Genomic DNA, 15,821 nt, shown 5'->3' with positions numbered 1-15,821 from the left:
ACGCGGGCCTCTCACTGTTGTGGCCTCTCCCGTTGCGGAGCACAGGCTCCGGACGCGCAGGCCCAGAGGCCATGGCTCACGGGCCCAGCCGCTCCGTGGCATGTGGGATCCTCCCGGACCGGGGCGCGAACCCGTGTCCCCTGCATCGGCAGGCGGATTCTCAACCACTGCGCCACCAGGGAAGCCCTATTTTTTTAATTTTTGAACTTAAAAAGAAATTGACATGTGACATATAACATTGTGTTAAGTTTAAGGTGTACAGTGTGTTGATTTGGTGCATTTATATGTTGTAGTATGAATACACCCTACTGTTAGCTAACACTTCTGTCATGTCACAGAACTGTCATTTTTTTGTGGTGAGAACTTTTAAGATCTAGTCTCTTAGCAACTTTAAAGTATTGATACATAATACAGTATTATGGACTGTGATCACAGTGATGTGCATTAGATTGCCAGAACTTATTCATCTTCTAACTGCAAGTCTGTACCCTTTGACCAGCATCTCCTCAATTTCCCCAACCCCTAGTAATGACCATTCTACTTTCTGCTTCTATGAATTCAGCTTTTTTAGATTCCACATATATGTGATATAACACAGTATTTGTCTTTCTCAGTCTGACTTATCTCACTTAGCATAGTGCCCTCCAGGTCCATCCATGTTGTCGGGCAAATAGAGGATTTCCTTCTTTCTTGTGGCTGGATAATACTCCATTATTTTATATATAGACACATACATACCACCTCTTCTCCAGCTGTGTCTAAGAATCCTGGGTTGGTCCTTACATGTTCCAGAAATCTGAACTGTTTGCCGGGGCAGCCAGCTAACTGATGCCCCCCTGCCTGTGGCCTCTCCTTGCGGGTTCCCCCACCCCATCCTACCCCTCTCCCCTGCCCAAAAGGCTTCCTCAGGCTGCTGTCCTCCCCTTACTTACCCTGCATTCCAAGAAGGGTTCATGTTGTGGGATCATGCAGTGTAAATTAATATCGGTTTGTTTTTTACTTGTTAAAGAGACACTGAGTCAAAAGCAACAGGTTCGTCCAGTCAGCAGGGTCCTGGTCTGAGTCTGTCCACTCCACAGCACTATCACCTCTGAAGTCCAGGAATCATAATAGATCTTAAGGACAAGTTAAGAAAAAGGGAAAAGAGGAGCAGGTAGGGGGAGAGGTGGAGTAGCTTACGTACTATTTACTGCCAGGATCATGCCAGAGAATGGCTAGAAACCACCCAAAGGGCTCCATGGAAACGCATGGGTCATTCTGGCCTTGAGTAGTTACCGATGGCTCTTGAAGATTCAGTTGGAATTGCGGTTAGGCGGAAATGTTGTTGTGGTTTCTCAGCAATCGCAGTGCCTCCTTGTTCCATCACCAGAACACAGTTTAAGTCCACGACCCTTCTCTTTGCTCTAAACATTAATAATAGAGGGGAAAAGGGGAAGGGAAAGGAAGAAGCCCAGCAAAGTGTAAAGGAAAAACTCTTTAGCTACTAGAATGCAAAACCAAATTAGTTTTCTTTACTCCAAATAATTAAACACAAACAGGTAAAGAAGCTTATGTCATAAAGTTAATTAAAATAAAAGCAAAATATAGAAACAAAGAACCAATGATATTTACTGCCCACGGTATATGTCAACAGTATGAAAGAATAGCTTTTTAAAACTGAAATACAAAACTGAATTCATTTTCTTTGCTCCAAATAATTAAACCCAGAATGGTTTGTGTCACAAATGTAATAAAAACAGAAATGAATTATATAAACCAAAACCCCAACAAAATTAAAAAGCAGGAAAGGAGCTGAGATGCCAAGGATAAACCCACAGTTCAAGCAACCAGGAGTCCAGGAAGAGAGTGAGATGAGCAGATTTGTGCAGCTGCTGAGAGGATTTCATGAGAGTGGCCAATCTAGAAGGTGATCATGACCCTTGCCCAACTTAAAAAGATCCTGTGACCCGGTCATATGCAAGTAATGAAACTTTCTGGTAGAGTTGAAGAGGCTTCAACAAAAGGGCAACTTGGTCCTTGTGAAATAATAGAATATATATTTCTGCCTCTGGTTCCTGGCACAGAGCTCCTAAAACCCCTGTAATTTCCTAAGTGATAAGAGCACTTGTGAGCATCTTTTGTTCTAATATTTGGTCTTTGACTCTGGTTCCTGACACAGAGCTCCCAAGTCGCTTAGCTCTCCTGGGTGATAAAAAAGTCTTTTGTTCTAATGAGGTGACTTGGTGGGCTCCTGGATGGAGGCTGGTCACCAAGCCATGATTAGAAGCTGGAACTTTCGGCCCAACCCCCCATTATTCTTCAGAGAGGGGCTGGAAATTGGGTTAATGGTTAATCATGCCTACATGATAAAAGCCTCATAAAATCCCCAAGGTATGGGTTTCAGGGAGCTTCCGGGTTGGTGAACTCATGGAAGTACTGGGAGAGTGGTGTGTGCGGAGAGGGCGTGGAAGCTCTGCGCCTCTTCCCACAAACCTTGCTCTGTGCATCTCTTCCATCTGGATGTTCATCTGCATCCTTTATCATATCCTTCTATATTAACCCATAAACAGTAAGTAAACTGTTTTCCTGAGTTTTATGAGCTGCTCTAGCAAATTAACCTGAAGAGGGGATTGTGGGAACCTCCAATTTATGGCTAATGGGTCAAAAGGGCAGGTGAAGTGGGTAGGGGAGTTTTGTGGGACTGAGCCCTTAACCTGTGGGATCTGATATTATCTCCAGGTGGACAGTGTCAAAATTGAGTTAAATTGTAGGATACCTAGCTGGTGTGGCAGAATTGCTCAGTGTGGGAATATCCTCCCCACATCTGGCGTCAGAAGTATTCACAGTGTGATCGTAGTGTGAGAGTAAAGGAGACACACAGGAGGAAGAGTGAGTTTTTCCTACTCAGTTGCCCAAGAGCCCAGAGCTCCCCCATGTCCCTAGAGCAGAAGTCAACCTGGTGCTCCAGATGAGCTTGGTTAAGAGACCCCGTGAGGGATGCAGCAGGGTTCAGCCTGGGTGCTTTCCTAAGGAATCAGGCAGGTAGAAGAAGATCAGCTGTTGCAGCCCCAGGCTTAGAGCTCCCAATGGTCTGTCCCACGTTAAGTGTCAATAAATATTGCTTGAAACAACACATTGAGATTCATCCGTCAGCTCCTTTAGACCAAAGGTGGCAAGTTGGGCAGTTTTCCTTGGCACAGTTTCCTTGTCATTGACCCTTAATGTCCCTGCCTCCTGGGCCCACGGCCACTTTTATGAGCTGTTACTTGCTACCTCCTATCAGTATTCTGCTTGACAAAACTCACCCCCTTCCCCAAATTTATCGATACTTCTGAAACTCTCCGTAATACCACCTACACCTACAACTTGCACGGGTCACTGAAGATCAGAAAGAGAGCCCCAAGGCCCTGCAAAGTTAAACATCCATCAATGGATGCATTGAATTATATTTCAGTAGACTATAATTTATATTCTTCAACTTTCCCTGTTGTAGGTGGTTTTGCCCCAAGGCTACTAAGTTGGGGGGGGTGGAGCTGAGGCTACAGAGCGCCCTAAACTGTGTTGCTAGTTACTTCTCACCACCTCTTTGTGCTTGAGGGCACAGGGGAAGTAGGAAAGGGCTGGGGAAGGGCAGAATTCTCAGCTTCACTATTACTCCGGGATCATGGGGCTCTGGGGCAGGTGAGCAGATGGTAGGGGCGCCCCTCGTGGATTTTGACCCACAAAGTGGTCGAGGGAGCTGCTCCATCTTGAGTGGCTGGCTCACAGTGAGAGCCCACTCTGTTAGGAGTTGTGCTGGCCAGAAACACCACTTATTATCTTACAGCTCAGACCCTCCAGGGTGAGGGTCCTGTCAGGGCTTCTGCGGGTGAGTGTGAGTTCTGCGTGGGGAAATCCAGGGAGATCTAATGGAACCCTGGCCGTGTGGAGGTGTGCAGGGCAGAGCCAGCCCGGCCAGAGGCGGCATCCCCGCCTTTCTGCAGCACCTCTTGACGTGCCTTCTTTCTTTTCTGCAGTAACAGGCAGCTCTGGCTTAAATGCTGTTCGTTTTTTCTGGGCCCTGACTTAGGCCCCAAATTATGTTTCATATTTTTGCTCCTTCCCTTCTCTGATATCATCCTAGATGGTTTACAAAGAAGTTATGCTGTATATATAAGGTCTGATTAATACAAATAACTTCCTACTTTGTAATTTTCATTCAGTAATTTAAACCAAACCTCAAATTTCCACAGCATTTCTGAACCATGGATAGTTCAGGGGGCTTAGTTGTAGGTAGTTAAGGGGACTCCTGACAAGTGACAAAAGTCCCTTAAGCCCCTCTCTACCAAAGTGACAGCAGACTAAGGTAGGGAAGTTTTTCAAATTGAAATGCCCAGGCAGAATCTCTGGAAGATGGGGCCCAGATATAAATATAAATAAATAAATAAATAAAAATAAATATATATAAATATATATATAAAAATATATAAAAGCTCTTTGGGCAATCCAATTTGCAGCTAAGGTTGCAAATCAGTGTTTTAGAAAGTCTTTCAAAAAGATTGAGACTCGGGTTTCTAATGAAATCCCATGGGAGGTTTCAATTGTACTATGTCAAAAATTTCTTTAACTAAAATGGAGATTTCATAATAGTGGGATGTCCCAAGGTTTTTTTTTTTTTTAATTGAAGTATAGTTGATTTACAGTGTTGTGTTAATTTTTGCTGTACAGCAAAGTGATTGTTATATGTATATATTCATTTTAATATTCTTTTCCATTATGGTTTAGCATAGGATACTGAATATAGTTCTCTGTGCTATACAGTAGGACATATATTTATGTCATTTATCCATTCCATATATAATAGCTTATATCGGCTAAACCTAATCTCCCACTCCTTCATCCCCCAACCCCCTCCCCCTTGGCAACCACAAGTCTGTTCTCTATGTCCATGAGTCTGTTTCTGTTTTGTAAATAGGTTCATTTGTGTCATATTTTACATTCCACATATAAGTGATATCATATGGTATTCGTCTTTCTTTTTCTGACTTATTTCATTTAGTATGATAATTTCTAGTTGCATCCATGTTGCTGCAAATGGCATTATTTCGGGTTTTTTTATGGTTGAGTAGTATTCCTTTGTATATGTGTACCACATCTTCTTTATCCATTCATCTGTTGATGGACATTTAGGTTGCTTCCATGTCTTGGCTCTTGTGATTAGTGCTGCTGTGAACATAGGGGAGCATGTATCTTTTTGGATTAGAGTTTTTCCTGGATATATGCCCAGGAGTGGGATTGCTGGATCATATGACAATTCTATTTTTAGCTTTCTGAGGAACCTCTACACTATTTTCCATAGTGGCTCTACCAACTTACTTTCCCACCAACAATGTAGGAGGCTTCCCTTTTCTCCACATCCTCTCCAGCATTTGTTATTTGTAGAGTTTTTAATGATGGCCATTCTGACCAGTGTGAGGTGGTACTTCATTGTAGTTTTGATTTGCATTTCTCTGATAATTAGCAAAGTTGAGCATCTTTTCATGTGCCTATTGGCCATTTGCATTTCTTCTTTGGAAATGTCTATTTGGGTCTTCTGCCCATTTTTCGATTGCGTTGTTTGTTTTTTTGTTGTTGAGTTGTATGAGCTGTTTGTATATTTTGTAAATTAAGCCCTTGTCAATTGCATCATTTACAGATATTTTTCTCCCATTCTGTAGGTTGTCTTTTCTTTTTTCTTTTCTTTTTTTTTTATGGTTTCCTTTGCTGTGCAAAAGCTTGTAAAACTTTGATTAGGTCCCATTTGTTTATTTTCATTTTTATTTCTATTGCCTTGGGAGACTGACCTAAGAAAACATTGGTATGATTTATGTCAGAGAATGTTTTGCCTAGGATCTGCTCTTTTTCTTTTGGCCATGCTGTGTGGCTTGCAGGATCTTAGTTCCCTGGCCAGGGATCAAACCCATGCCCCTTGCAATGGAAGCGTGGAGTCCTAACCACTGGGATTCCAGGGAATTCCCTAGGATCTCTTCTAGGAGTTTTATGGTGTCATGTCTTATATTTAAGTCTTTAAGCTATTTTGAGTTTACTTTTGTGTATGGTGAGAGGGTGTGTTCTAACTTCATTGATTTACATGCGGCCGTCCAACTTTCCCAATGCCACTTGATGAAGAGACTTTTTCCCATTGTATATTCTTGCCTCCTGTGTCAAAGATTAATTGACCAAAAGTGTGTGGGTTTATTTCTGGGCTCTCTATTCTGTTCCATTGATCCATGTCTGTTTTTGTGCCAGTACCATGCTGTTTTGATTACTGTAGCTTTGTAGTATTGTCTGAAGTCTGGGAGGGTTATGCCTCCTGATTTGTTCTTTTTCTTCAGGATTGCTTTGGCAATTATGAGTCTTTTATGGTTCCATATAAATTTTATGATTATTCTAGTTCTGTGAAAAGTGTCCTGGGTAATTTGATAGGGATTGCATTAAATCTATAGATTGCTTTGTGTACTATGGGCATTTTAACAATATTAATTCTTCCAACCCAACAGCATGGGATATCTTTCCATTTCTTTGAATCATCTGCAATTTCCTTTATTAATGTTGTTTTTTTAAACAACTTATTGTATTTTTTATTTATTTTTGGCTGTGTTGGGTCTTCATTGCTGCACGCGGGCTTTCTCTAGTTGCAACAAGTGGGGGCTACTCTTTGTTGCGGTGCACGAGGTTCTCTTTGCGGTGGCTTCTCTTGTTGTGGAGCACAGGCTCTAGGAGTGTAGGCTTCAGTAGTTGTGGAATGTGGGCTCAGTAGCTGTGGCTCGCAGGCTCTAGAGCACAGGCTCAGTAGTAGTGGCACACAGGCTTAATTGTTCTGTGGCATGTGAGATCTTCCTGGACCCGGGCTTGAACCTGTGTCCCCTGAATTGGCAGGTGGATTCCTAACCACTGCGCCACCAGGGAAGTCCCTATTAATGTTTTATAGTTCTCAGCATATAAGTCTTTCATCTCCTTGGTCAGGTTTATTCTTAAGCATTTTATTTTTGGGGGTGCGATTTTGAAAAGTATTGTTTTTTACATTCCCTTTCTGAGATGTCATTCTTAGTGTAAAAAAATGCAACCGATTTCTGTACGTTAATCTTGTATCCTGCTACCTTGCTGAATTTGTTTGTCAGTTCTAGTTTTTGTGTGGAGTCCTTAGGGTTGTCTATGTATAGAATCATGTCATCTGCATATAATAACAATTTTACCTCTTCCCTGCCAATTTGGATCCATTTTATTTCTTTTTCTTATCTGATTGCTGTGGCTAGGACTTCAACTACTATGTTGAATAGAAGAGGTGAGAGTGGGCATCCTTGTCTTGTTCCAGATTTTAGTGGGAAGGCTTTCAGCATTTCACTGTTGAGTAGTATATTGGCTGTGGGTTTGTTATAAATAGCTTTTATTATGGTGAGATGTGTTCCCTCTATACCTACTTTGGTAAGAGTTTTTTTTATCGTGAATGGATGTTGAATTTTGTCAAATGCTTTTTCTGCATCTATTGAGATGATCATGTGGTTTTTGTCTTTTCTTTTGTATATGTGGTATATCACATTGATTGATTTGCATATGTTGAACCATCCTTGTGAACTTGGGATGAATCCCACTTGGTTGTGGTGTTTGATCTTTTCTATGTGTTGTTGGATTTGGTTTGCTAATACATTGTTGAGAATTTTTGCATCTATATTCATCAAAGATATTGGCCTGTAATTTTCTTTTTTGGTGGTATCTTTGGTTTTGGTATCAGGGTGGTGTTGGCTTCATAGAATGTCTTTGAGGGTATCCTCCCCTCTTCAATTTTTTGGAAGAGTTTGAGAAGGATTGGTATAAGTTCTTCTTTGTACGTTTGATAGAATTCACCTGTGAAGCCCTCTTGGCCTTCACAGGGACTTCACACTTTGTAGGGAGGTTTTTTTAAATTACAGATTCTATTTCACCTCTAGTGATCTGTCTGTTCAAATTATCTATTTCTTCTTGATACAATTTTGGTGGGCTGTATGTTTCTAGAAACTTGTCCATTTCTTCTGGGTTGTTGAATTTGTTGGCATATAATTGTTCATAGTATTCCCTTATGGTTTTTTGTATTTCTGCATTATTGGTTGTTATGTCTCCTTTTCCATTTCTTATTTTGTTTATTTGAGTTTTCTCTCTTCTCTTCTTGGTGAGCCTGGACAGAGGTGTGTCAATCTTGTTTACCCTTTCAAAGAATCAGCTCTTGGTTTTATTGAGTTTTTTCTATTGTTATTTTAATCTCTGTTTTAGGGATCTTAGGCTAGGGAGTGCAAAGTGATGGCACTGACAGCCTGTGCAGGTCTCTCTCCATTCTAGCTGCTGCAAACCAGTTGCTGCATTCTCCTCTGAGGCTCCGAAGCTCCTCCTCTGTCCCAGCTGATCTCTTCACTGGTGAGGGGACTTCCCAGGGTGCAGGAACCTTGCCTCTTTGACAGCTCCCTGCCAGGGGTGCAGGTCCCATCCCAATTCCTTTCTCACTTTCTTTTTTTTTTTTTTCTTTTTTCTTTTGTCTTACCTGGTTACATGGAGATTTTCTTGCCCTTTCAGAGGTCTAAGGTCTTCTGCCAGCATTCAGTAGCTATTCTGTTAGAATTGTTCCACATGTAGTTGTATTTCTGATGCATTTGTGGGAGGCAGTGAGCTTCATGTCCTACTCCTCCACCATCTTGACCTCTCTCCCCAAGGTTCTTTGAGACAGGGGTCCCCAACCCTCGGGCCACAGACCAGTACCGGGCCGCACAGCAGGAGGTGAGCGGCACGCAAGCAAAGCTTCACCTGCTGCTCCCCATTGCTCACATTACCACCTGAACCATCCGTGTCCCCATCCCACACCGTCCGTGGAAAAATTGTCTTCCATAAAACCAGTCCCTGGTGCCAAAAAGGTTGGGGACCGCTGCTTTAAGACAGCAAACTACAGTCACTGTCAGATGTTCTTAAAATGGTCCTCAGGAAGTTTAAAATAGAATTACCATATGATCCAGCAATTCACTGCTGGGTATATACCCAAAAGAATTTAAAGCAGGGACTCAAATGGATATCTGTACACTCATGTTCATAGCAGCAGCATTCACAATAGCCAAAATGTGGAAGCAACCATGAATCCATTGATTTTTTGAATGGATGAACAACAATGTAGTGTATAATTAAACAAGGAGACCATTAGACGGTGGTGGCTCTCAAGTCTTGGCAGCCTACATAAGCAACCAAAAACCTAGGCCTGGCAATATCTCAAGATTAAGAAATCAAAAGTAAAGGACAACAAGTCACAAATAGCCAAGTGAGCTTTCCCAAATAATGCAACCACTTAAGCTATAGCCAGTCAAATAATCTCCCTGTCTTTCTTCTGGCTGTGCTCTATAAAAAGAGCACTTTCACTTACATGTAGAATCTAAAAAACAAAACAAATGAACAAACATAACAAAAGAGAAACAGACTCACAGATACAGAGAACAAACTGGTGGTTGCCAGAGGGGAGGGGTGTGGGGGGATGGGTGAAAAGGTGAAGGAGATGAAGAGCTACAAATTTCCGGTTATAAAATAAATGTCACAGGGATGTAATGTACAGCATAGGGAATATAGTCAATAACATTGTAATAACTTTATGGTAATTAGACTTGTGATCATTTTGTAATGTATAAAAATATCAAATCACTAGGTTGTACACCGGAAACTAATAAAATATTGTAAGTTAATTATACGTCAATAAAAAAATTTAAAAATACAAAATAAATTTTAAAAAGAAAGGAACAATGTTTGATCTCTATTTCAGAAAAGTAAGTGTACCTAATTTCATTTATTTTTAAATCTGACAGTAAAAGTCTTCTTTTTTTTTAATTGAAGTATAGTTCATTTACAGTGTTGTGTTTCTGGTGAACAGCAAAGTGATTCAGTTACACATATACACATCTTTTTCATATTCTTTTCCATTATGGTTTATTATAGGATATTGAATATAGTTCTGTGCTATACAGTAGGACCTTGTTGTTTATCTATTTTGTATATAGTAGTTTGTATATGCTTATCCCAAACTCCTAACTTATCTCCCCTCCCCTTTCCCCTTTGGCAGCCATAAGTTTGTTTTCGATGTCTGTGAGTCTGTTTCTGCTTTGTAAATAAGTTCATATGTATCATATTTTAGATTCCACATATAAGTGTTATCATATGATATTTGTCTTTCTCTTTTTGACTTGCTTCACTTAGTATGGTAATCTCTAGTTGCATCCATGTTGCTGCAAATGGCGTTATTTCACTCTTTTTTATGGCTGAGTAGTAGTATTTTATGGCTGACGTGTATATATGTACCACATCTTTATCCATTCATCCGTTGATGGACACTTAGGTTGCTCATGTCTTGGCTATTGTAAACGGTGCTGCTGTGAACATTGGTGTGCGTGTATCTTTTCGAATTAGAGTTTTCTCCGGATATATGATGGAGTGGGATTGCTGGATTATATGGCAACTCTTTTTTTTAGTTTTTTGAGGAATCTCCATACTGTTTTCCATAATGGGCGTACCAATTTACATTCCCTCCAACAGTGTAGGAGGGTTCCCTTTTCTCTACACCCTCTTTGGCATTTACTATTTGTAGAGTTTTTAACGATAGCCATTTTGACCAGTGTGAGGTGATATGTCATTGTAGTTTTGATTTGCATTTCTCTAATAATTAGCGATTTGAGCATTCTTTCATGTTTGACCAGTGTGAGGTGATATGTCATTGTAGTTTTGATTTGCATTTCTCTAATAATTAGCGATTTGAGCATCTTTTCATGTGCCTATTGGCCATCTGTATGTCTTCTTTGGAGAAATGTCTATTTAGGTCTTCTGCCCATTTTTTGATTGGGTTGTTTGCTTTTTTTTGTTATTGAGTTGTATGAACTGTTTGTATAGTCTGGAAATTAAGCCCTTGTCAGTTGCATTACTTGCAGATATTTTCTCCCAGTCTGTAGGTTGTCTTTTTGTTTTGTTTATGGTTTCCTTTTCTGTAAGCTTGTAAGTTTAATTAGGTCTCATTTGTTTATTTTTGCTTTTATTTCTATTGCCTTGAGAGACTGACCTAAGAAAATGTTGCTAGGATTTATGTCAGAGGATGTTTTGCATATGTTCTTTTCTAGAAGTGTTATGGTGTCATTTCTTATATTTAAGTCTTTAAGCCATTTTGAGTTTATTTTTGTGTATGGTGTGAGGATGTGTTCTAACTTCACTGATTTACATGTGGCTGTCCAGCTTTCCCAACACCACTTGCTGAAGAGACTCTGACAGTAAAAGACATTTTTTTCCTTAATAAATTTATGTATTTTTGGCTGCGTTGGGCCTTCGTTGCTGCGCGTGGGCTCTTCTCTAGTTGTGGCAAGCAGGGGCTACTCTTTGTTGCGGTGCACAGGCTTCTCTTTGCGGTGGCATCTCTTGTTGCAGAGAACGGGCTCTAGGCACATGGGCTTCAGTAGTTGTGGCGCGCAGGCTCAGTAGTTGTGGCACACAGGCTTAGTTGCTCCGCGGCATATGGGATCTTCTCTGACCAGGGCTCGAACCCGTGTCCCCTACACTGGCAGGCGGGTTCTTAACCACTGCACCACCAGGGAAGTCCTAAAAGTCTTAATTGTTTCTGATTAGAAAATTAATACTTTAAACAGTTCAAGCTATTAGAAATGTATAAGTTAGACAGTAAAGTTAGCCATAATCTCTCTACCTACCCCAACATAACTACTACTGTTAACAATTTGATTTATATTCTTTCAGACTTTGTGCATATGCCAGTATTAAAATATATATTTAATGGGTTCAGTTAAAAATATACCTTTTTTCCATGTTTGTACATATGAACCTACCTAAGCCTTTTTATGAACTTTCATTCCGTTATATGGATGTAACATAATTTGCTTAACCAGTGGCCTATTGTTAAACATTTGTATTGTTTTCATTTTTTCTCTATTTCAAACAACTCTGCAATGAACATCCTGGTACTTCTGTCTTTGCCCACTTGTTTGAGTACAGGGGGAACTGTACTAGGGGGAACTAGATCCAAGAACATTCTCCATTGGCATTTAACTCAACACGAATTATTATGGTTAGAATTACATCTGCTAGAATTCCACATGTAAACTGGAGCAAAAGGAGTTTCTCTGAGCCTTATGTCTGCTCATACTTTGTAGAAATATCAGCGAAGGCGGAAGTACAGCCTGTCTGCTGTGTTCCATTCGGCCACCATGTTGCAAGACGTTGGCGAGGCCATTCAGTTTGAAGTCAGCATTGGGAACTATGGCAACAAGTTTGACACGACCTGTAAGCCTTTGGCATCAAGCACTCAATACAGCCGTGCCATGTTTGATGGTAAGACGGACACTGGCCGTTCTCTCCTGTACACATTTACAGTGGGTACACCACAGGACGAGAAGCATGCAGTGTATTCTCCCTCTGGAAGCCATTATCCCCAGCATATGCTTAGTGGAACGGGAAAGGTTGAATGGGGAGGAGAGGTGGCTGGAGTTCAGGCACCTTCAAGAATGGTCAGACCCTAGAAGCTGCAGACCCTTGGCTGTACTCCAGGGGCCCCTCCCATGCTCAACTTTAACACTTGCTGTGTTTTGTAAAGTCACAAGATGGCAACTAGCTGAACACTGAGCCTCCCCCCAGGCAGCTCCTGTCCCAGCCCACCTCTGCCCTGCCGGGCCCCAGATCACTCTTAGATTGAGTAGTTGAAGTGGATGGAAAATCAAGCATCTGGTCTTGGCTCAGTTACTTCCCAGCACTCTGACCTTAGCCATATCACTTCATTCTAACCCTCAGTTTCTTCATCTTCTCCAGAGTTGCCATGAGGATTAAATAGCTGTATTTGAACAAAGATAAATGAGAAACAGTCCCTGCTTTTAAGGAGCTTACATTCTAGTGTATAAAATAAACCATAATAGAAGGCAGAGTATGAGAGTGCCCTTATAAAGATATCGACAAATGGTTGGAGAGTGTAGAGAAGGGAGAGAGAAATTCTGATCAAATGCCCCAACGGTTGCCGCCAGAGTTTTTACCTAATTTTTGTACAAGTAGTGTTAAAATATAAAATGTGCTAGAAAATGTTGGCTAATAATTCTTAATTACTGTAAGGCTCTTAGTAATATCAAATTCCATGTATCTAGCTAAGGCTTTTAAAAAACCAGAAAATTCTTTTTTCTTGTCCCACTTCCAACAAAAATATTTATTTAGAATAACAGTTTTCGGGGACAATACATAGTCTAATCTCCTATGTTCTCTCTATTCTGCTCTGTTATGTAATCATCAGTGATGCTCAGACACATGGTCCTGAATCACCAAAAGATCCTGCGATCATTGTGCTAGGTTTACTAGGGTCTTGTAGAGATTTTCAGAGCAGGCTAAATGAATAAGAACTTTCTATTTATTCCTCAGTTGCTTAATTAAATAAAATGAAAGAACCAGACCACCCCAAACCACACCCCCAGGCCTATGATTACCCAAGCAGTCCAGTTTGCACATCTTTTCAGTAGACGTGTTGTTTATTTTAAGTGTCCAGTGTTCACTGACCCTCAATTTTCTACACCAGGGAACTACTATTACTACTTGCCTTGGACCCACACAAAGCCAGTTGTTACACTGACTTCATACTGGGAGGATATTAGTCATCGCCTGGATACAGTGAACACTCTCCTAGTCATGGCAGAACGGCTGGTGAGTTTTATCTTTTCTGCATTTCCTTTTCACCAAACAGAGTGAATTATGTGTTAGTTAGAATGCAGGTTAGGCCACTGTACCACAAGAGCTCAGAATATAATGGTAAGCAAGATGAAAGCTATTTCTTTAGTAACGGTTGAGGTAGGTAATCCAAGGCTGATATGGAAGTTCATTGGCGTTAGGGACCCAGGCTTTTTCCCCCCTTGTTGCTCTGCTATCGCTAAGGAGTTGTCACAGTCTGCACGGGAGAGGCAGCTCACCACTACCCCGACCCTTGAGCCTGAAGGAAGGGGAAAAGAGGGGGAGAAGATGACACAGGCCTTTTCCTTCAAGGGAAACACTCAGAAGTCACAGGCTTGATTTCTACTCATTTTCCGCTGGCCAGAATCCAGTCATACAACTGCCTCTTACTACAAGGGAGTTGGGAAATACAGTCTTATGCCTGGGCAGGCATATGTCCAGGTGCAAGTTGTCTTGCTGTGGAAAAGAGAGGATGGATGTTGAAGTAGGGGGACAACTCACAGTTTCTGCCGCAACTTGTATGTGAAGTATGGTGTGGAGAGTGGTTCATTCCAGTAGAAACATGCAACACTTAGAGCTTTGCTGTCAAAGCGGTAAGAATCTCTACTGTGGGAAGAAGTGGGCTCAGTGGACTTCCTTGCTTGGAGGTTGGGGGGGGTTCCCTCTGGTGGGAACTTGCATAGATGTGATATCTTTGATTATCCTTCTAGTCGACATTGATGAGGAGAAGAACGTGTTTGGGATATTTCTAATTAAGTCAAAGATACTAAGTTATTTCTATCAGGTACTGATAAAATCCATCTGGTATTAGTGTTTTGATTTCCAACTTACATGAATATTAATTTTTCTAAGATCCAACCTGTCAGGGTTGGACCATGACATTTGGGGGTCCTGGAATATACTTGATCTAAGACCCCATGGCAAAATCTGAAAATATTGTTGTATGTTTTAAAGACAATATTGAAGGAGAATTATACATTTAACTTAAGCATAATTGTTTACGTAACAGAGGTACAATTGCTATGCATTGTGGTTGTGGTATTAATTTCCAATCTCCATCTCAAGGGACTTGGTAGAGAATTGGTCACACCTCTATTCTAATTATGTTTTGGGTGTTCTTCAGCATTTTTCATCTTTGTTCTTCTCATCAGCTCTCTTCATTGACCAAGCTGTCCTAATTCCATACTAATCTGGACAGGACAGTGGATTTCCATGGTCAGGCTTTTGGGGATCATGGTGGGCTCTCCCTCAACCTCTCTGTTGGCAGATGCTCAAGGTGATGCAATAATCTGTCCTGAGCTTATCTTGTACTTTCTGTACCTCAACCCTGGAATCACCATTTCTCCAAGGAGCCCTGGTTCCTTTTAGTAGGAATGGAATGTGAAGAACAAGGTCAGGGTATTGGAGTGCTCACTACTACTGAGATGTCATTGCTTCTAGGCCTTCTCAGCAGACAAACTTGCATGAGAACATACCTGTATATACATATGTATGTTTATTTCTATATCTCTCAATATACTGAATGCAATGAGTTTATAAGGATAACCCCAATTCCATTCTAACATCATGGGGTTTATTCTAGTCTTCACTCTTTCTGTATTTACAACTCCCTTCTCCAACAGTGAGAAACCTGGCTTCCGTTTTCCTCGATATATTTACTCATTAGTTTAATCCCAAAATCCATAGGTGAAGTACCGCAAAACACAAAGCTATTTAGAGTTTGATATGTTTATGGTTCTTTCCTTCAAACTAAGGGAATATAGTAAAAATATTGTGCTCAAAAGTTACTTGGGTTACTTCAGTGTAGTTATGTTATTCATCTGAAATATAGTTAGGTTCACTTTTTTTCTGTTTTACATTCCATTTTAGAGTTCCTTCCCCCATCCTTGTTGGTTTTTCTTTTATTTGCTTTTTGAATACTTAAAATTTGCGTGGTTTCAAAGGTCAAAGCTATATGAAAATCTTGTCTTATTACTTAAATATATGTATCAGTGTTGATTGCATTTTGAAGAAAAATAGAGTTGAGCTATGGTGAGCATTGTTAAATGTAAAAGAAAAAAACTTTTCATTTTTCTGTTGTCTTCTTGTGTATTTTTTCTTGAAAATGAAAGTTTTACCAGGTATAATGC

The 15,821-nt window shown here is 40.7% G+C and overlaps 1 protein-coding gene across 3 annotated transcripts in view; it reads left to right on the top strand.

Annotated features, from left to right (window-relative positions):
- Positions 1 to 15,821, top strand: part of MYOF (myoferlin) — a 160,139-nt gene that overhangs the window by 78,953 nt on the left and 65,365 nt on the right. For all 3 annotated transcript variants that reach the window (XM_007107116.4, XM_055081062.1, XM_007107117.4), the window contains exons 20-21: positions 12,144 to 12,321; positions 13,544 to 13,668. In XM_007107116.4, the coding sequence (XP_007107178.2) occupies positions 12,144 to 12,321; positions 13,544 to 13,668 (303 nt within the window). The remainder of the gene's footprint in view (positions 1 to 12,143; positions 12,322 to 13,543; positions 13,669 to 15,821) is intronic.

This window comes from Physeter macrocephalus, chromosome 20 (assembly GCF_002837175.3).
Source record: "Physeter macrocephalus isolate SW-GA chromosome 20, ASM283717v5, whole genome shotgun sequence".
In the NCBI taxonomy this organism is placed as follows: domain Eukaryota; kingdom Metazoa; phylum Chordata; class Mammalia; order Artiodactyla; family Physeteridae; genus Physeter; species Physeter macrocephalus.
The sequence above is the reverse complement of the archived record's forward strand: the minus strand, read 5'-3'. Positions and strand labels throughout refer to the sequence as shown.